Below are 21,598 nucleotides of genomic sequence, written 5' to 3' on the forward strand. Positions count from 1 at the left end.
TAAAACGCACAGGGAGCCAATGTAGGGTGTAATGAATGGGAGTGATGTGTGCACGTCTAGATGTATTTGTTAAAAACCGAGCAGCAGCATTTTGCACAAGTTGAAGGCGTGAGATGGAGGTTTGATTCAAACCAACATAGAGAGCATTACAGTAATCCAACCTTGAACTAATAAAAGCATGGATTGCTTTTTCTAGATCATGCCTGTTAAAGTGATGGTTCAGAGTAATTTCACCCTAGGGTCCTTTGCACCATGACCTCGAGCCAAACACCCCCCCAGAAGCTTTTTTCACCTGGGTCGAACATTGGGAGAGTTAGCGTTGAGTAGCGTTATCAGCTGAATAGCTTAGCGCAGGGGCTAATGGACCCACGTTTGTATCTCGTAAGTTACCCCACAACAACAACAGCAGAGAGCAGAAGCCAGCAGGCAAGTGTTATTTACATAAACTTCTGGTGTACTTACAAACTTTCCAATCCATCGTTTTATGAGAGCATAACCTATTTGTACTGCTTGTAGACGTTTGGTATCATTTCGGGCATTATTAGTGGGGTCATTTACGAGATACAAACGTGGGTCCATAGTACCCACATACCCATAGTGAAACTATGGGTAGCTTGTGTGTGGGTGATCTAAAGTAACATTTCAACGGTATTTCACAATCAATTAGTTTTTTGAACAAATGATTGTGCAAGTGCAATATTTCTTTAAATATATGAATGCACAATGCAATGTTTTGAACATTGGACAGTCTGTGTTACAAGTGATAACCGTTCTGAGTTTTGTGTCTATAGAGTTTTGAAAAATGACATCATGGTTCTGAAATTAGTGATTGTGAAAAACTGTAATTTGAGTGTGATGAAGAACTCCTGCAGATACAACTGGGCCACATTGCAAACTTCTCAACATATTAGTGAGGAAGCTGCCATGTTGCTTCTCTCATCCTGGTCTCCTCAGGCCCTGCAGACTGGACCACACTTGTGGTTTACTTCTAGAATATTACAGTAGGCCACTTTGCTGATTCAGATTTGCCACTTGAGTCCACAGCACCATACTATATATGATAAACATGCACCAGCCTTTGTGAAAGTGTATGTTCTGAGAGAGAGAGAGAGAGAGAGAGAGAGAGAGAGAGAGAGAGAGAGAGAGAGAGAGATATCTCGGTTGTAACATTAAACATTTGCATGATTCTGTGCCATCTGCTTCTGCTCCAACAATACAATGGCAGGAAATATTTATATTGCTTACAAGGAGATGTCAGTTATCTTGATCAGAAAAATAATGCATTGCAAAGTCAGGACTGGTACCAATTATTTAATTTACAACACACAAAAGCACACAAGCACACAGCAGCACATCGTTTTTGTTATTTAGTTCTTTGAGTTTTATGTTGTTATGGTGTTATGTTCTAAGTCTTATTATATGTGCTTTAGTTCACTTGTTCATTCCATTACATTACATTAAATGACATGTCATTTAGCTGGTGCTTTTATCCAAAGCGACTTACAATTAAGTAAAAGGGAGAGGGAAATCAGAGCACCTGGAGAAAACCCCATGCAGACACGGGAAGAACATGCAAACTCCAAGCAGAAAGGCCCCGGGCCACCAGGGTTCCAACCCAGTAGCTTCTTGCTGTGAGGCCACAGTGCTTACCATTGACCATTCCTTATTGTAATTCAACCACACAATACCTATCATGTATTATATTTTATTATCCAATATTGGCCAACTACTGTTTCAAGGGCTTAGTATGAGCAGTGAACCTCTAACGAGCTGGGTGATCCAGGCACAGGTCCAGCAGTGAGGAGGTCTACCATGCTCACCATGAACTCTGGTCCAGTCTGCAGGGCCTGAGGAAACCAGACCAGAATGAGAGAGTCTCCAGTACACTTTAACTTGTTAATTTATGTTCTTCATCACATTGACATGTTCACTGGCAACTAATGTGGTCAACCATGTCACATACAATATTCTGCAGAGCAATTTAAAAAAGCCCTTATATATTTTTGCCTTTTTTTTACTGGCTGATTTAAGATTAGAGTAAAACTATTCAATAACGCCACACATAATGCTAGGGGAATGCAGATTTTATTTAAAATGTGATTTAAAAATTATTAGAATCCTATTTCTATTTTAAAACAATATCCATTCTTACTCCCTTTGTGTGTGGCTTATATTAATGAATGTTGCTCAATTAAATACTTTATATAACCCTAAATAATTAACTGTAGCTTAATCGAACAAGCTACAGGCAAAAGCTAAAGTACATTGTTCTTCTGGCAGTTATTACAGCTCTCATACTTTTATTTTGACACGTTAACGTTACTTCCTGTCCAGAGCGGATTTGTTTTAGTCAACTTTGATCTTAAGACGTAAGACCAAAAATATTATATTACAAACGAGACCTGTGTTCCATCAGATTTTCAATGATTATGCACATTATAAAAAGGCCCGTATTCTCGCCTCTTGGGTTAAAACGGAAACATGAATAAAACAAAACAACAGTTGAAAAACGAGCAGTTTTCCAGTTAATTTTTAATTTGTATGGACATTGGAAAAACGAGAAAACGGATCTCATAGTTTTGTTTTTCCGTTTTTGGTTTGAAACGAAAAACGGATTATACTTTAGCACTAACCGTGGTCCGTGTACTTTTTCGTTCATTCGATTTTCATTTCATAAACAGACTTAAAAAACAAAAAACTAATGGTTATTTGATTTTCGTTTTAAAATACAACAATTGAAATTGAAATACACGCGTATTTTTTCCTTTTTCATACGGAAGGATGGGAGAAATTAAAATGGGCCGGTGATTTTAATTTTCTATTTCATATAACAAAAAAAAATAATAAAAAGTTAAAAGTTTTTTTTTCATATTCAGAGACCGGATGTTGTCATTTCCAAGGCAACAGCGCCAGCATAGCCTACCAGTGTTGCTTTCAGACCAGGCTAAAATTACTTTGGAAACCTATACTTTTGATAATGCTTGGGGGAATTTTATTTCATAATGCCACATGTATTTATTCCCCTCTCCTCCTGCCTCCCTCTGACTCTCTGTCTCTACCCGCCGCAGACAACTTCGCCCCTAATCGGAACCAGCTGAGGAAACAGAAACTTTCAGTTCACGGCTGTAACGTTATCGTTACGCCACCGTTTAACAATCCCAGCAAACGTTCTGTTGCTGATCTGGCAGAGTCACCGGCGGTTCTGGATCAGATCATGGGGATCTGACCTCCGGTGCTGGGTCTATTATAATATTAGCTGCTGTTGCAGCTAGCTAGCAGATAGCCACCAGCCCTGTGACCTCGGTCCCCGTGGTTCGCTCCCCGGTGTTGACTGACTCTGGTCCGTCTGCAGAGCTGCGTTACCCGCTCTAGCTGAGCTGGGAATCTGCCGCGCTCGTGATTTATTCATATTTTATTTTATTTGCAGATAGTGATATGCTATGATGCACTGATGTCAGCTTGCTGCTGCTTTTAGTCTGAGTCTGTGAGATAACCAAACTTCCCTTAAATATAACGTGCATATAAATAGATGGAATAAATAAAAGTCCCTCGAAATACATAGTAAAACATACATGTATTTAGGCTATTGAAGTATTATGACTAAAGCCTGTATTTCATGATCTATTTCATAGCCATATGTATATTTATGTAAAGGGGGGCAAAAAACGGAAGTTAGGCTACAGATTCCCTCAGCTGCAGCCGGGACATTCTAAAACGCTTAACGTGAAAAAGCTTAACTTTAATGTACCTAAACAATGATCAATCAAATATCAGTCAGTTATCAGTCAGATAACGTCCATAACGACTTTGGGTTAGATTTTTTGATCACTGTTTATAAACAGTGATCAAAAAATCGCTTAACGAGAAAAAGCTTAATGGTTAAAGGGGTGATAGAATGCAAAACCGATTTTACCCTGTCATAGTTGAATAATGACAGTTTAGTGGGTAACTAGGACATACATAGAAGCTCAAAGTCCCATTGACACCCCTTTCCTCTGCAAATCTCACAATTTGAAACTGCCTCTGAAAACGGGCGAATCTCAACAAAGCTGGAAGTTGACGTCAACCTCCCAAATCCTCCTCATTTGCTCAACCTTCTATCTTTGTAACACCCAAATTTACATAGGCCACTAACTGATCTGAGGTCAGTTAGTCTTCTAAATCTAGGTCGTAGATCTCCTATTCCATTACAAATTACTTCTTAGACTTTTTTATGCGAGAAATCAACTATGTAAAACTCAAACACGGGCCGTTTTATGGAAATTGATGGCTAATTGCAAATTTGGTAAGTCAGTGTCGGACTTCACAAGCTCCACAATCTGCCGAGACAGGCGGCGGCTGCTGGCCGGGTTTGCTGCCTTCCCTGTCGGCCTCACCGCCTTCACAGACTCACTGAGCTGGAGCTGTGTCAGGATCTCCCACACGAGCTGCGCAGTGTACTTTAGAAAAGAAGAAAGTTTGGAGGTTTTGCAAGGATATTGAAAATGAACCATGGTCGTAAATGCAGTGTTCCAGACTGTACAACGGAATAGCCTACTGGCCCAGAGAAAAGGGTTTAGAACGAGTACATCGGACGAGAGGGAGTTGTGGATCTAACGCAGCGCTGCAGAGGCACTGGCAGAGGACAGGCTTGCAGGGGTTCACTCTCCTCTCCCCACGCTTACTAGCTAAAAAGGTGAGTTAATTTTTTGGTGGTGTTTTTTTTTATGTCGCAAGAGTAACGTTAGAACAACACTTGTTATAATGAAAGTGTTGAAACTTTTTTATTTTGTCTCGGCTGTTTTAGCCGCTGCGGCTCTCTCCTGGGCATGTCTGGGCATGTAACAGACAGCGTGCCTGTGTGTGTGCGCTGTGCAGCGGAGTGTGTCAGTGTGTGTGTGTCTGTGTTTGTGTGTGTGCGGTATCCTGCGGTGTGTGAGTGTGTGTGTGTGTGTGTGTGTGTGTGTGTGTGTGTGTGTGTGTGCGTGTCTGTGTTTGTGTGTGTGCGCTGTGCGCAGGGAAGCAGTGTGTGTGTGTGTGTGTGTCTCTAATGTGTTTGTATTGGATTCGCTCAACCAATCAGCGCGTGTCTCTAATGTGTGTGTATTGCAATTCTTCTCAACCAATCAGCGCGCAGCTCATCTAAATATTCACGAGCATACCATATTTGGAAGAAAAGCTGTCGTTCCAAATAGAGCCAAAACACAGGGATGCATAAGGGCCAAAAGAAATAGCACCTGGGCCATTTTCAGCCCAACCAATGTTACATACCCCATTAGGAGACCATAAGGAACAGTGTGAAATACCCTATATAATCATTCTATCACCCCTTTAACCATGTTAAGCTTTTTCCTTACAATTTCCCTTAATGAAGCAGAAACCCTTAATGTCAGCTAACGTCCATAATAATTGTACTCTGGGTTAGATTTTTGACAGTTTTCAGTGGTTATGAGGAGCAATATGAGAGAGAAATTTGGTAATCCTTGATCATTGCTCATTGATCATAGAGCAGGTAACGCCAGCTCTGCAGAGTCAGTCCCGGGGAGCGAACCGCGAGGACCGAGGTCACAGGGCTGGTGGCTAGCTGCTAGCTAGCTGCAGCAGCAGCTAATATTAGAATATTAGACCCAGCACCGGAGGTCTGATCCCCATGGTCTGATCCCCATGATCTGATCCCGAACCCCCGGTGACTCTCTGCCAGATCACGCCCATAAGCAGCGGCAGCAACAGAAAGTTTGCTGGGATTGTGCGGCGGCGTGGCGACGGTAACGTTACAGCCGTCGGAACCGAAAGTCTATGCTCTCGCTGGTTCGACTCTCTTCGGCGGAAGTTGTCTGCGGTGGGTAGAGACAGGGAGGCAGGGAGAGGTAATATAAAATACATATGACATTATGAAATAAAATTCCCCCAAGAGTTATCAAGAGTATAGCTAGGTTTCCAAAGTAATTTTGGCCTGGGCTGAACACTGGTAGGCTAGGCTGGCGCTGTTGCCTTGGAAGTGACAACATCCGGTCTCTGAATATGAAAAAACAAGCCTTTTTGTTTCTGTTTTGACAGTGATTTTATTTTTGTTATATAAAATAGAAAATGAAAATCACAGCATATTTTAAATTTCTCCCATCCCATTTCGACCATGAAAAAGAAAAAACGCATTGTATTTCAATTTCAAATGTCGTATTTTAAAACGAAAATCAAATCGTTTTTTGTTTTTTAATACCTGTTTATGAAATGAAAATCGAATGAACGAAAAAGTACACGGACCCCAGATAGAAACAAAAAAGTTTTTTTTTAAACTCTACACTTTTAAAACAACTAAGAAGTGAGATGACATCAGACTATAAAATGAAACATTAATTGTTCCTTTACGTGTTAGTTTGTCCTGTCATCAGCCCTTTTGTTACCTCTCGGTATCACGTTTCAATGTGTCCCAAGTGACCTGATTTGGATCTTACTTTTCTGCTTTACATGTGTCACGCGGCGGAAGTTTATTTTTATTTTAGCATGCTTTTATTGGATTTCCTGTGGTTTTATTTGCTGTGTTTTTATCTTTTATTGCATGCTTTTATTCTGAAATGTGTGTTGTTTTTAATGTTGACTTCCGCCAGTGAACTTTGTAGCAGGCCTAATCATGCTAATGACTCGCACCTGGGAGTGAGAAGGGGTTGATTGGCCCTTAGATTAAAAGGACAGAGCAGGAACAGGGCAGAGGCAGAAGGGAGAAGGAGGAGGCCATGGAGAACATGAGGGAGGCATGAGAGTATGAGACACGTAGAAGATGGAGGAGAGTACACCAGGGAAGACGCTGAAGCACGACAGAGCATATGTCAGTACCCGATCCATTCCACCTGCACGATCCGTTCTGCGCATGCGCAAGATGTTCACGCATGCGCTGTGGTACGAGGATTTACGACACTACCCAACCCAGATAGCAGACACATTTGGGCCAAATTTGGGCCACTTTTGGCACTTACGGCTCAGTTCCGGCAATGGCAAATGTCGTGTGGGCCAGATGTGGCCCAAATGAAATGAGCCAGGCCTGACTTGACTTACGGCGAGTGTCGTGTGGGCCAGACGTGGCCCAAATGTTAGGAGCCGGCCCCAACCTGGGTTACGGCGACTGTCATGTGGGCCAGACGTGGCCCAAATGTAAGGAGCCGGGTCCGGCCTGAGTTACGGTGAATGTCATGTGGGCCATACGTGGCCCAAATGTAAGGAGCCTGTTCCCACGCTAGCATCCAGCTAACGTTAGTTTAGCTAATAGCTAATTCGGCGGACCGCTAGGTGATTATAGCGGTCTGCCGTTAGCCTCCACAGTTAAGCTAACGTTAGTTTAGCTAACAGCTAATTTGGCTAACCGCTAGCTGAGACAGCATGTAAACTTTAAAAGACCCTCAAAATAAAACTTATATAAATAACTGTTAACATATATAACAGCTGTTACGTCAGTTCTACTTTACTTGTGCTCATTTAAAATACAATCACTCAATACTTGTCTTTATTGTTATTACTGTAAAGTCTTAATTTAGCTGTAGCCTGCTTCTCCCGTTAAGTTTGACTTAACGTTATTTTAGACTGAATCTAGCTGTCCGTTCTGCCTGCACGATCCATTCTGCGCATGCGTTATTTTAGGCTGTCGGCTAGCGGTTAGCCGAATTAGCTGTTAGCTATCCCGGTGGAGGCTAGCGTGGAATCATTGACATATATATATATATATATATATATATATATATATATATATATATATATATAGGACCAATAGATCCCGTTGCTCTGGACGGAGACCAGTGAAGGCTATTAGAAGCACTTTTCCGGTGATCTCTTGCGTTACTGCGCAGCCTCCAACTGACGGAAACAACATAAATGTGACGTGAGCAATGTGTCTGAAAGTTGTAAGTCTTCTGGTAGCTGTGCCGAGAGAAATCTCAATCATTCACAATCTTACAGAGACGGAGAGTGTAGGTATATGTAAGGAGATAACATAAGCACAGGCTAATTATTGCTAACTAACATGCTAGTTAACATTAGTAATTAAACCTAAACAGCTACTGTAAGTCGAAACTGCCTGCGAGCTTCTCCTGTACTGTACGGTTATTCCTCTACTGTGCGACAGTAAGTCACTTGGTTATGACACAATCGTTAGCCTATTTTTACAAAAGCGTCTGCTACGGAGCCATAACGGGAGATACAAGGTAATGGAGCCTTTTATACATTGTCGTGTTTCTTTAGAAATAAACAATGGACAAATAGTCTTTAAACGCTTCAGATGTAAAGTTATTCGCTGTCAAAGTGACGTAAAAAAAAAATGGTGGTCAGTGGAATGCTATTAAGAGGTGATCGCTTTGTAGCAACAAAATGGCGCCATCGGAGGTTCGCATTCTGAAGCGAAGCTTACCCCTTGCGTGGAACAGATCGGGCAGGTCGTAAACAGTATTATCGTCTGCGCATACGTCATGGCATACGTGTCATCTTGCACATGCGCAGAACGGATCGTGCCCGTGGAACAGATCGGGTACTGACAGCATACTGACCAGGCGGAGAAGCAGGCAGGAGATCGACCGAAGAGAAAAGGAGAAAGAACCTTAGAGCCCTGAAGCTACAACAAAGGAAACACCAACACCGACCGCTAGCGGCAGAAAGTGGGAGAGCGTAAAACCTCTCCCTCCCGCGTAAGTCCCTTTTTTGAGACCGTGGTGGTAAATGGTATGAAGTGGTAGCAGTTCCTAAGGATGTTTTACTGCCAGAGTTTATGTTGCAGGTTATGACCAAGGATGGTGACCTATGAAAAGGAGGCTGATTCCTGGCAGAGCCCTGTGGACGTTTTAAAGCCGAGACTCCTGTTCCGTTGGACTGTCTTAACTTTATTTTAGTGACCTTATTTTAGTGGTTGTGTTTTTAGTTTTTTTTTTTTTTTATTGTTTTATCCTTTTAAAATAAATGCGTTATTTCTTAACCTTTTCTTTTTTATTCATTGTTTTAAATACACTTTTACTGCTCTCCCCTGGCACAAAGAACCTGTTTTTAATCTTTTACCTACTGTAGTTTTAAAGAGGTCCTAGGCCTTAAGCAAAACCTAGGTGGTGTTGTCGGTCCTTTTTTATGCTCCATTTTATATTTTACTTTCAACGCTCCCCCACCACCCTCCTTTATGACACATGCAAATACGTTCGTATAGAGGTTGGTTGTCATCTACATAGTGTCAATATTATCAGCCTCTTTCAATTTAATTCAACTCTACTAAAAGGGGCTTTATTGGCATGGGTAACAGCTGCTTACACTGCCAAATTAGGAGCGAAATAAAAAATGTACAAACTATATTTAAAGAACTACTAAAATAAAGTGTAAACAGAGCTGTGTACCATTGTAACTTTTCCAATTGTAATCACAGAAATAAATAGATTAAATGAAGTTGAACAAATTTAGACCTATAGGCTGACACAGTGGAGCCTGCAGGATTTTATTTATAGTATGCACAATAACTACTCATTCAGTAGCTCATATTTGAATCACATACACCATCAAAATAATGTAGTCATACTGTATAAAGTGACTTTCAACAAAACTAATATAGGCCTATCCAGAACCACTAAAGGGGGAATGTGTAAACTTGCCTCTATGTATTGTAAACAATAAGTAAGCAGAACAAAAAAGATGCAATCATAGTTTGGTAACATTGTTGCATTCTTCATGGTGAAGAATAAATCTTTTTCCATACATTTTATGGATGCCTACAACAATGTTGTAGTACTGGAGACGGGTCTTGGTGTCAAGACCACTTTTTGAAGGTCTTGTCTCCAAATCGTCTGTCTTGGATAAAAAGGACCCAGGATTTTATTGCAAGACCACAACTGCAGGGATATCGCTCAACTGCTGTGTATCATCTGATTTATGTGTTAACATAACTGTGATTGGATGAACAATTTCCTGCTTCAAACTCAACCAACAACCATAATGTGTTACTGTTAACCCCATTTCCCCGCCCACTTAACACGCACTCCCAAGCCTCGGCTGTCTGGGAGATTTCTTTACAAGAATTTGTCATTTGCCAACATTGGCTGTATGAATAAATTACCCACTCACCTCGGTTTGATAGGGCAGGGAGGTTTCAGAGCAGACTCCATTCTGGGTCTCTGTCACCAAGAAAACATTTGTTTTGTTAAAAGTAGTGGTGGAATAATCTAATCAGAATTTGAGCCTTTTTGAAACACCAGGTTATATACCGTATCAACAGAAAACAACCAACCTAAATCTGACAAATACATTTTAAAATGTTAACAATAATGATCAATGATTAAATTAGACAATGAACTATTCTGTTTCATTATTAAGTCTTTAAATGATGTATACATTTAGCTCACACCACTGAAAAGGAAATAAAATACTACAGGTGTTACTTACTTTTCTGTAGATTGTACCTGCTGCCATTTTTGATTTGGCTGTCAACAAATCTTTATATGTTCGCCTGAGAACCAGTGAAATTAGATTGATAGTTTTAGTTTCTCTCCAGTATACACAATGGTGGTTTCATCAAAGAGGCGACCTGGCTGTCTGTCTCTGTGTAAAGGTGCTGCTCCTGTCACAGCGCAGAGCAGACACACTTTGCTCCTCCCCCCCCCCCTTGTGATTTGATGTTGTGACAATTGTTTTGAGTTCATAAACTCAAAGGTATGAGGTTCTCAGTGATTAAATATATGGAGTAACTGATACTTGTACTTTTTTGAATATCAGTTAAATTAGTACTGATTAAGCCAAGTCAAATATTTTCAGTAAATGCAACTCAAGCACTCAAACATGTTTTCGGACGTGTTTTCTGGACAAAACGTGTCCTGTGCGCTGTGTAACTCTGGATTTGGTGATCCATTTAGTCCGTTCTGTAAAGATATGCTCACTGTAAGGTTCAACTACCAATCGAAGACAAGAGTAAAGTTCTCACAATAACTGGCTTAATAAACCAGTCAAACCAGAGCAGAGAAAACTCACAGATGATCTAATCATGAGTCACACATTTCAATCAGGAGAGACTTTGTGAAAATATACACTGGTTTATTTGTACATATGCCTAATATGAAATGTACAGAGTCTTTGGCGAATCGAATCCATCATTATAAAAATAATTTTATAAGGGGTAGTGGAGCCAAGGCATATCCCCCCGATGGAGTCTAGACACTGGTGGTGGGGGTGAAGGACCCTGAAGACTGGACCGAAGGAGCCGATGGGAGCGGTCTGCCTCCAGTCATCGTCACCCAGGTTGCCGTGGGTGACGATGACTGGAGGTGGAAGGGGGGGGGAGGAGCAGGGTTGCACACTTTGCCTGAAATGACAACTGACAGCAGCAGAGAGAAGAACAGAATTAAAGCAGGGATGTCATGCTGTGATAGGCTCGTGGAATTCATGGACAATTCTGGTTGGTTTAACTGAAAAGTGTGAACGCCTCGAAACAGCTGATTAGTTTTAGGAAGAGAGAGCGGTGGATGAAGTTTAGAAGTCTTCCTGAAAGAATTTACGTTAAGTTTAAATCTCAGTAAGCTATGTAAAAGACACAAAAACAGTGTAACCGTAATGTTTAAACAGATATACTTCAAACTGGAAAAGCCTCTTCATGAACTAAACAAACTTACAGCTGATGAGTAGACAAGTGCAGCTTTTGTTGCCTTCTGGGAAAATCTGTCGCCTTCAGTCAAACTATACACCTGCAAACTGCTGTCCAGAGACCAGAAAGGTGCATAAACACACAGCTTTATGACACGGATAATACACAAGGCAGGTAGGTAGTGTGTCTAGAAACACACACCAACATTAGTACAGCTAACTCTTCCTCAAGAGCTGCTACTTCCCCAGATCTTGTCACGCCTCCTCAGCCATAACCAGAAGCTGGCCTTCTCTGCCTCTTCTGAGAGCTCCCTCAAGTTTTTTTGTAGTTCTTAGCCTCATAGCCCTAGATCTCGGAGCAGGTGTAATGTTGAGCCCCCCCACAAAACCCCTTGCTCAAATCTCCATAGGACAGAGTTTCAGACAAGATGTGTTTTTTCAGCGTTGAGGCAATGCTGCCATCCTGTGGTGAAAAGGTGATAAGGTAAACATTTTAACCTTTAGATATCACCATAAAAATCACTGAGTTGATTACTTACATCAAGACAAACAAAAAATGTATTACACGTTTTTGGAAATTGTTTGTTAATATGAGCAAAAGGTGCATAACCTAATTACATATGTGCTAATTTGCATAAATACCACTACAGATCTTAACATTGGGTATAGCCAGGTGAAAATGTCGTGTTGAATCTTGTTGACATACAGTATAACAGTGGAACCCATTTAGGCTACCCATGAGCATTAATACATGGAGTCAGGAAGAAATACCTTAAACCAGCCTTTATTAATTATTATTGCAGAGATGGGGTTTTGGGCTGGGTCCGTGGGACTGTTTCTGGGGGATGAGTCTGAGGGAAGAACAGGAGACAAGGTTAAGGAGTATGCAGAAGACAAAAGGTAGGTCCTGTTGTCATTGTACACAAGCATGTACAATGACTATGAAGTATATTCTATTCTAAAGGATTTTTTGTGTGTGCAGTGGGGTCTGGACCCCCCCCAATATATAATTGTAAACATGACTACGTCATATTAAGTCATATAATGAAAGCTCTTGGGCTGATTATAGACGCAAAACAATGGGTTTTTACATTTTAAACATCTGACACATGTTCTTACACAACTTCCACAGCTGGAACAGATGTAATATTTTAACCTTCAGAGTAAATATTCATCAAGACTTCTCCCTGAAAGATATTATTTTAGGTTCCTTGTGATAAAGACAATCTGTGAACCTCTCCCCAACCAATCCATTTATTTATCTATTTTCTTCTGTAAGTGTTCTTGTTTATTCTGTTTGAATGATTCGGTATGTGTTGCTGTTCTCTATAGATTTCAGACACTGTGTTTCGTCTTTCAAGTTCATCTTTGAATATGGTAATATAGGCTAAAAGAGGGGGCATTTATTTATAAATTTTTCACATTCACTCATGTTCAACTTGGCAAAAGAAGAATATCCATTTGCCTGTTGGTCGTACGTATCACACACACACACACACACACACTCAGGAGTTGAACTTTAAAACTGTTTTGGTAGAGACCAAACTGTGTCTGAATTTTTAATCTCAATTACTTATTCTTTAATCCTGTATTAAAGGAACACACCAACTTATTGGGACTTTGTCTTACTCACCATATCCCCCAGAGTTAGACAAGTCCATACATACCCTTCTCATGTCCGTGCGTGCTGTAAGGCTGTCTGATGGCTCCAGCATTAGCTAAGCCCAGCAAAGAACCTGAAGGTAACCGGCTCCAACTAGCCTACTGCTCCGAATTGTGACAAAATAACGCCAACATGTTCCTATTTACATGTTGTGATTTGAGTCACAGCATGTACAAAAAAAACAACTTAACATGACACACAGCCACCTTCTAACTCTAAACAAACTGGGAACTATATTCTCAGAAAGGCTTGCTGCAAAGCAAATCAGTGAGCTTTGCCTTCTGAGAATATAGTTCCCGGTATGTATACGGTTAGAAGATGGCTGTGTGTCATGTTATGATGTTCTTTGTACATGCTGTGACTCTACAAATCACAACATGTAAATAGGGACATGTTATTTTGTCACTTATTCGGAGCAGTAGGCTAGTTGGAGCCAGTTACCTGCAGGATCTGTGCTGGGCTAAGCTACCGGTGGAGCCGTCAGACAGAGTCATAGCACGCACGGAGATGAGAAGGGTCTGTATGGACTTGTCTAACTCTGGGGGTTACGGTGAAGAAGCTAAAGTCCAGACCTGACCACGTTTAGGTGGCATTCTTTTCAAAAAGATTTGTCACAATTTTGTTCAGCTACTGGACACATTTTAAACATATTGGCTTCATATATCAAAATGATTTCTCACAGTGCAACAGCATATATCTGATATTCATAAATATGATGTATCAACAACATGTCAAACTATATCAATTTTCTCTTCTGTTAAGATTCGTCCTGGTGCTTTTAATTATCATCTCTTTGGCAAATGATCACTTCTTTCAGGTTGCAGGACATGAAATCAAAACAAATCATGCATTTGAGTTAACACCAGTGTCATTTTATTATGAATGACATATTTAATACATCATCTTCTACTTGCTACATTTAAACAACTGACCCACTTTTTGGTTTAATATTTTCCATTGATGCATTTGTATCTTCATTGTTAAAATAAATACTTTAATCAAAAGAATTGAAGCAACGTAAGAATTCTACTTACAATATTTAATATTCAAGGATTCAGGTTAACACGCTCATTTCAGTAGATCTGAATAATGTTTTAATGTTTTAAACTAAGCTGAAAGTCTGAGCCACTTAGTTAAATCTGGTAATGTCCTACACATTGTAACTTTAAGACACAAAGGTATGATTTAAAAGGAAAGAGCAGGGGGCCAAAGCATTTCACCACACTTGAAACTCATTGTGGGGTGAAGAAATTTCCATCCCATGTAAAGTTGCGCTGTCTCAGCAGATGTTCAAGCTCTGTCTGGACACTCCGCCTGTTCTCCTCCATGTTATTTGCCACTATTAGTGTTGCTTGCTCTCTGACTTCCTCGACATTTTTAAACAAGTCGCTCAGACTTTCAACTTCAGCACAGTTACCATAGGGCCACTCATGGTCTGTTGGACTTCTCAAACCAAACATATTCCCACATGCTCTGCAAGGAGGCAGGTGTGTACCTTGAAGGATGTTGAACGCCTCACACCGGACATTCTCTGGCAGTCTGATGATCCCATCAAAATCTGGTATGTTGGCATTATTTAGGTAGTAGGTCATCACTGCACCAGCCACATATCTGTCCCAGGAGCTAAGACAGGATGCAGCAACCATGATTCTACCAGGAATACGCCCAGCAGTGGACATGGAGACACCATAGTACCTGACTGAATTTGGGATCTGAGATACACAGATGGTGGAGGAGATAAGAGGCCTTGTTCTACCCCTCCTCAGTTGTTTGGTAATCTCACGCACCTTCTTCTTAATTTCCTCTTCATTCTCTTCTCCAGTCAGGAGGACAATCTGCAAGCAGTCACACAAATATGCATCACATAAATGCAGAAATGGGAAGTACTTTGTTACTATTACTCAAGTAGATTTTTAAGACATTTTTACTTTACTTTTTTTTGTGGCGACTTTTCACTTTTAAATTTTAACACGAATATCGGTACTTTCTACTCCATAAATTCTTTTAAATTGGCTCGTTACTTTGGTTTTGTACAAGAGGTCATAATGTCAGGGAATAGCGCGGACGCGCGACTCACACCACGAGTGGGCGTGTGCGCCACACAGAGCACAAAGTGTTTAAAAACTGTTTAGTAATTCATATTTTATCCTTCATTTTCTTTCCAGAAGCCATATGTGAGCACATACATACATGCAGATCCCTTTAAATGAAGATTAAAAAAGAGAAACTGGATCTTTGATTTCTCACAGAATCTCAATTGAATTCATATCTTTCTTCTCAGTCAGAATCTTATTAACCTGGAGTCCCAGTCTCTGTCACAATAATCATATATGTGATGTTTTACGCCTTGGCAGACATCCATATAAAATGTATACAATGGAATATAAAGAGCCTTTTTTCCATGTCCACTGAGGTTTCTCAGCTTGTACTCTAGTAATATTTGTGTGTCCAGGTAGCTTTGCATAAAAAATGGTTGTCATTCGCAAGGCTACTTTTACTTTTATACTTTAAGTAAATTTCCAAGCCTGTACTTTGTTACTTTTACTTGAGTAAAGAAGTTAAATCAGTACTTCTACTTTTACCAGAGTATTTTTTAACACAAGTATCTGTACTTCTACTTGAGTACGAGAAGTGAGTACTTTTGCCATCTCTGCATAAATGCATCAAATCATTTTGAACCATACTGTAATATTTGAGAATGTTGAGGAGAAGTAGCAGTCCTGTACAACTTTACAAAGAACAATTGTATTATCTTTAGACAAGCTTTCATCTTACCATGTCTAGCACACATGAGAATGGACTCCGCTTGGGCAGTTGAGAGGAAAAGTGGTCAAAAGGCCGAGGGTAGATGATCTTCAAGCCATCCAGCATATCGGCATCAGTCACAATACTTTCTGGGGGATGCTGTGGATCATTTATCTTTCCCAAAAAGAAGATGCTGTGAAGAATCTGTAATGTCAAAACACATTCAAAGAGATATCATTTTCTGTGTTGTGTAAAAAATACACTATGTCAGCCAGGGCCAAGCAGTATGTCCAAAAGAATAGCACTTTAAGTTTTCAAGTTCATAACAGTCTCAGACGAACCTCATCCACGAGCACTGTAGCATGTTCTGAATTCAGTTCCAACATTATGTTAATAATCCGGAAAGCATTCGACCTGAAATGGTCTTCCCGCCATTCTGCAGCTCTAAAATAATAAAATTAAACGTTTTTAGGAAATCTGAAAAGATCAGCACACCAACACTGGACATCTTCCCACATTTCCTAAAGAACTGACTGTTTCAAAGGTTGTTTTTAAATGTATTTAACATATTTAAAATTAAAATATATAAAGACAAATTTTAAACAACAACAGTTGGCTGTGTGTGTAACCAGACTGAGGATGTAAAGTACCTAAAACAGACATGACAGATGCATGAATACTAACTTAGTAGTAGTTCAATAAATCAGAGGACTCACCTGTTTGCCTGTTCTTCTCTCGCAGCCTGATGCAACCAGAAATAATTCAAGACAAATTACAACAATTACACATTTCACTGACAACAGAAATAAAATAAGAAATGTGGAATTAAATCAAAATGATATAAAATAATTGCAAAGCAGAGAACTGAAAGACACCTACTCACCATGGTGCGTCCTGAGAGATTGAAGAGAAACTAAATAAAGGCCAGTCCTGCCCCTTGATGATTCAAATTACCACTCCTTTTACCAGAAGGAAATTAACTTACGATGACAGTAACAATACAATATGAATACTACATGACATAAACACATTGCATCTATTAAACTATTTATAATACTAATTAGAGTGGGACATCTTTATATGTATGTACCTGTATGAGAAAGGCCGGCAGAAACACAGAAATAGAAAACCCCACTCATGCAGTAACAACTAATTTAACCACGGGGACTGAGAAAGAGACTTTGATTTACGTGTTTAATAATTGTAACTCAGTGTCACAGATATGTGATTGGAATCAGATGCAGACTATAGATAAGCAGCTAGATAAATACTTTGAAATAGTGTCATGCTGTCGGAGGTTTTTGTGGAAGACAGCAAAACCAGTTTGAGGACATAACGTCACTCTATCCTCACTCAATGAACAATAAGAACACAAGAACACGCAAGCAGGCATACAGTAAGTCACGCACTGGACCATATCATCAGACACAATCCCCGATGTTAAAGATTTCCCGGAAGACTTTTGTTTGGTTTTCAAGTATTCTGATACAGAAATGAGAACAACACACGCAAACACACAATACAGGGTTTTATATCGAAAAGTGTTTGTTACGACATCTTCTTCCGTTCATTTTGTGGACTACAACAGTGTTGTAGTACCAGAGACGGGTCTTGGTCTCAAGGCCACTTTTTGAAGGTCTCGTCTCCGAATCAACCACATTTTTACTTGGTCTTGTCTCAGTCTCGGATAAAAAAAGGTGCCATCGTCTGTAATCAAATTTGGCTGCCTAAACCTTAAAGTGTACCTATTATATAACATTTTCAGGTTCATACTTGTATTTTGTGGTCCGTAACCTTGCCAAAAAAACAAATTGGAGGTGTGCAACAGAAAAAAAGTGGTTGTGCCATATCTAATTATATGAACGCTCATTCAACAGCATTCACAGTATTGTTCTCCTGTTCTTTATTCTTCAATTTTCTTCTTCCGTACATTTTGTGGTCGTCTCTAACTTCTGCATACGTTCAGCTACAAAAACTATTCAAATATCAAAATGTTCAGCTCTTTAAGGACATGACGGCTCCTCTTCAACTTTTGTTCTGCTATTTTTACTTTTTCAAATATTAAGCTTTTTTCAACTTTTTTTATTACAATGAAAGTGAGATGCAGACTTTAAATCCTTCAAATCCTCTTCTACTTCAAAATGCTACTCCTCCTTCAAATTTCACCTACTGACGTGATTCAAACTTTAAAACACTCATGAAAAATTCAGCCATTCAGGGTCTATTCAGTGTTTTGATATCTTTTATCAATCGTTTAAGTTTAGTGTTCCTTTCAGCCATTGCGTTTATAAAGGGTGTGTATTGCGTGACTAACAATGGGTGATGTCATGGCTAGAGCACGGAGCCTTGAGAAAGTAGCATAATCTTAGTCTCTTCTCTATAACTTGCTCTCATGCCCACAATTTACTTGTCACAAACAATTAATACATTAAAAAGTGTTCTTGTCTTCTTTCAGGTAATGTGCTCACGAAAGCTATTCATCCTCATTCTCTCTTGAGGCAAAACGCAAACGAAGTGTATTTTGAAACTGCGATTTCAGTCATTATTTATTTTTATCTACACAAATTACAGTATATACCAATAAATTTGCAAAGGCCTTGTGGCACTCACGAATCAGGACATTTCACTGATACCACCTATAGTTTAAGCTGTCTGAGGCTTCTTTTCGCAGGTCGCTCTGTGTAAGGGAGCAGTCCAACAGCAGGTGATACGATCGTCAGGTGATTACGGAGATCAAAGGGATCTCCGCTGCGTTTACAAATATGATCACAATTAGTAAGCATGACGCAGCATTTTTGCCAGACAGTCACTGTCAGATTTGTTATTTCGGAACCACTGCACTGGAATCTAAACAATGATAACTATGGCGGACGTAAATTCCCTACGGGGGGTGGGCATGGATGTATTAAGAGAGGAGCAAAGTGTGTCTGCTCTGCCAGTGACAGGAGCGGCACAGACACTTTGACAGCCTCTTTGATGAAAACGTAGCAGTGCATGCTGGAGAGAACCTGAAACTATCGATCTCATCAACGTTGGTACCACAAGTTCTCAGGCGAACATTTAAAGATTTGCTGACAGCCACACCAAAAATGGCAGCAGGTACAAGCTACAGAAAAGTAAATAACACCTATTTTATTTCCTTTTCAGTGATGTGAGCTAAATTTATACTTCATTTAAAGACTTAATAATGAAACTGAATAGTTTGTTGTCTAGTTTATTGATCATTTTAACATTTTAAAATGTATTTGCCAGATTTAGCTTGGTTGTTTTCTGTTGATACGGTATGTAACCTGTTGTTTCAAAAAGGCTCAAATTCTGTAATTATATTATTCTATTATTCCATTGCAGTACTTTGATATTTTTGAAAATTTTTCCACCACTAATTTTAACAAAATAAATTTTGTTTTTTGGGGACAGAGAGCCAGAATGGAGTTGGTCCTGAAATCCGCCTACCAAATAAAACTCAGGTGAATGGGAATTTTTGTTTTTTCAGTCCATGTTGACAAATCCCAAATTTGTGTCAGCAGTCTTTCAAATCTGAGCAACATGCAACACTCTCTATTATTAGACCCTTAAGTGTCAGTTTTCTGATTGTGATCCAGCATCACTTCCTACTCCTAATTTAAAGTTTCATGGGTTCTTCCTTGGTGCGCTCCCAAAGGTGGTTGTGGGTGATGGTGTCTGGCCTGTACCAGGGGCGTAGGCAGAAATAGTATTTTGGGCAAGCCAGTACAAAAGTGGGTGGGCCTTTTCTAAAAGACGAAGTAGGAAAAAGGACTAACTGAAAAAAACAGCAACGATTTTACCTTCCAACATACTGCATTACAACGGCAATAACAGTACTGTCTCCAACATGCTCAACAACAAAGCTCTGTCTAAAAAGTTTGTACTCAACAATATAGACAAAAACCTGTAGATTGTAACATATTCAGGCTAAAATATATTTGCACCGGCAGAAACAGCAGCATTGGCTCTGCACAGCACTGTTATAAAATTAACCCTTTTATTGCATAAAGTGGCAACTAAACATGAACCCACACAGCAGAGAAGGCGTTTACATACTGCAGGACATAGAATAGCCTACATCAGACAGAAATCACACATGTAACAATGCAACAGCATTGTTGCTTCAGGACTCTCAGGTCAGATCATGAGCAGCAAATGGCTACCAGCAGTAAAAGAAAATCAAAGAATGAAAACTTCCAGCCAAGCATTGTTTAGCTAAATTATGAAAGATATAATGAAAAGTGGCCAGCCAGGTGCCAAATCTTAGACAGTGTATTACGTCCACAGCAGTGACAGGGTCAAAGAAAACTCAAAACTAGGTCACTCACAGAGAAGTTATCTTCTTATTTGATGTGGACAAAACACAAACGCGTTTCAGCTAGAAGCCATCATTAGTATTCACCATTTCTTACTAAAATAGGAAGGTTACTAGGTTAGCTAGGTTACTTAATTAATAACACAAGAAGCGTGAAAGACGTTTGACTTAATGTTACCTGTGTGAGGGCCTCCTCTCTCGCTGGGGAAATGTCTGCACATGCTGCAGAAAAGCTTGTCCTTATTTACACTGGATTCCATCCAAGAAAACTGTCCATACCACTTTAAAGAGAAGCCATTGTTGTCGCGGTAACGCTTTTAACAGTGCATTGCTTAACACATCCGTGGTAGCTAGCTACGTTGTCTAAATAGCCAGCTAGCTAACGTTAGCTGCTGAAGGTAGCCCGGAGAGTCTGCCTGTTGTTACCATAGCAACCAACTACGTTCCGAAGGCGTTTGATCTAATTGTTTGATTGTTTGGTTTAAACAGTTTTGTTTTAATCAGAAGAAAATACCCATTAAACACACACAACCTAAATATATATAGTTGAATATTTTTCATAACAAAACGTATTTTGATCAAACTTGGCTGGACGGGCCAGTGAGTAAAGTGGGCGGGCCAGTGCCGCCCTGGCCCATTACTGCCTACGCCTCTGGCCTGTACATACCAAACATTGGTAGGACCTGGACTACAAAACCTCCCCTGTTCTTCTATAGAACAACAATTTAAGGAATACTTTGCCGACCAGTGTTGTAGTACTCGAGAGATGGGTCTTGGTCTACTGTAAAGATCAGTTTCAAGGCAACAATTTGAAGGTCTCGTCTCAGAATCAACCGCATATTTACTCGGTGTTGTCTCGGCCTCAGATAAACAAGAGCTCTGGCTGTCTGGGAGGTGTCAGCCATCGTTTTTAATAAGATTTGGCTACCTAAACTCTAACTGTACGTACACACCGCCGCCGACTTGAGCTTCTAAAGATACCGGAAGCCATTCATTTTTAATGGAAGCTGGCTTCTCTCAGCTGCAAGGAGCGTCAAATCTGTCGGCGTCGCGTTTTGGGCGTTTTGGGCGTTTTGAGCGTCAATCAGAAAGTTGAACTTTGGTCAACTTTATGGTAATGAGCTATGACGCGGTTCAGCGGCAACCAATCGGAAAATAGACGTCCTTCTCGCTGGCTGATTCTGGAGAAACATACGATGTAAACTTTTGTTCCTATCAAGACATTAGTTCAGAGAAAATGGAGGAAAAGCTCATAATCGCCGCTGCTGGGTTCCCCTATCATTTATGATATGACGTTGTTTGCG

General features: G+C 40.1%; 1 protein-coding gene across 4 annotated transcripts; it reads right to left on the reverse strand.

Annotated features, from left to right (window-relative positions):
• Positions 1–1,537: 1,537 nt before the first annotated feature.
• On the reverse strand, positions 1,538–21,319 carry LOC120573515. Of its 4 annotated transcripts, none has more exons than XM_039823292.1 (9): positions 16,857–21,319; positions 16,690–16,715; positions 16,315–16,417; positions 16,004–16,177; positions 14,724–15,063; positions 12,337–12,416; positions 10,375–12,028; positions 10,057–10,106; positions 1,538–1,838 (listed from the first exon to the last, which is right to left on the reverse strand). In XM_039823292.1, the coding sequence occupies exons 1-7, from the start codon at positions 16,857–16,859 to the stop codon at positions 11,912–11,914; spliced, it is 843 nt and encodes a 280-aa protein (XP_039679226.1). In that variant the 5' UTR covers positions 16,860–21,319; the 3' UTR covers positions 1,538–1,838; positions 10,057–10,106; positions 10,375–11,911. The 4 variants fall into 4 exon arrangements, with proteins under 4 accessions (XP_039679226.1, XP_039679225.1, XP_039679227.1 ...); XM_039823291.1 differs by having other exon boundaries at positions 1,538–1,847; XM_039823293.1 differs by lacking the exons at positions 1,538–1,838; positions 10,057–10,106; positions 10,375–12,028; positions 12,337–12,416 and adding an exon at positions 13,765–14,038 and having other exon boundaries at positions 16,857–21,317.
• Positions 21,320–21,598: the final 279 nt, after the last annotated feature.

This window comes from Perca fluviatilis, chromosome 14, assembly GCF_010015445.1.
Source record: "Perca fluviatilis chromosome 14, GENO_Pfluv_1.0, whole genome shotgun sequence".
NCBI classification, from domain to species: domain Eukaryota; kingdom Metazoa; phylum Chordata; class Actinopteri; order Perciformes; family Percidae; genus Perca; species Perca fluviatilis.

What these genes read in the sequence shown, in the direction of transcription:
- LOC120573515 (XM_039823290.1), bottom strand. An exon ending in AGAGAAGAACAGGCAAACAG is followed by an intron (nt 16,418 to 16,689) that starts GTGAGTCCTCTG and finishes TTATTATTTTAG; the next exon opens with AGCTGCAGAATGGCGGGAAG. An exon ending in TCTCATGTGTGCTAGACATG is followed by an intron (nt 15,064 to 16,003) that starts GTAAGATGAAAG and finishes GACTGCTTGCAG; the next exon opens with ATTGTCCTCCTGACTGGAGA.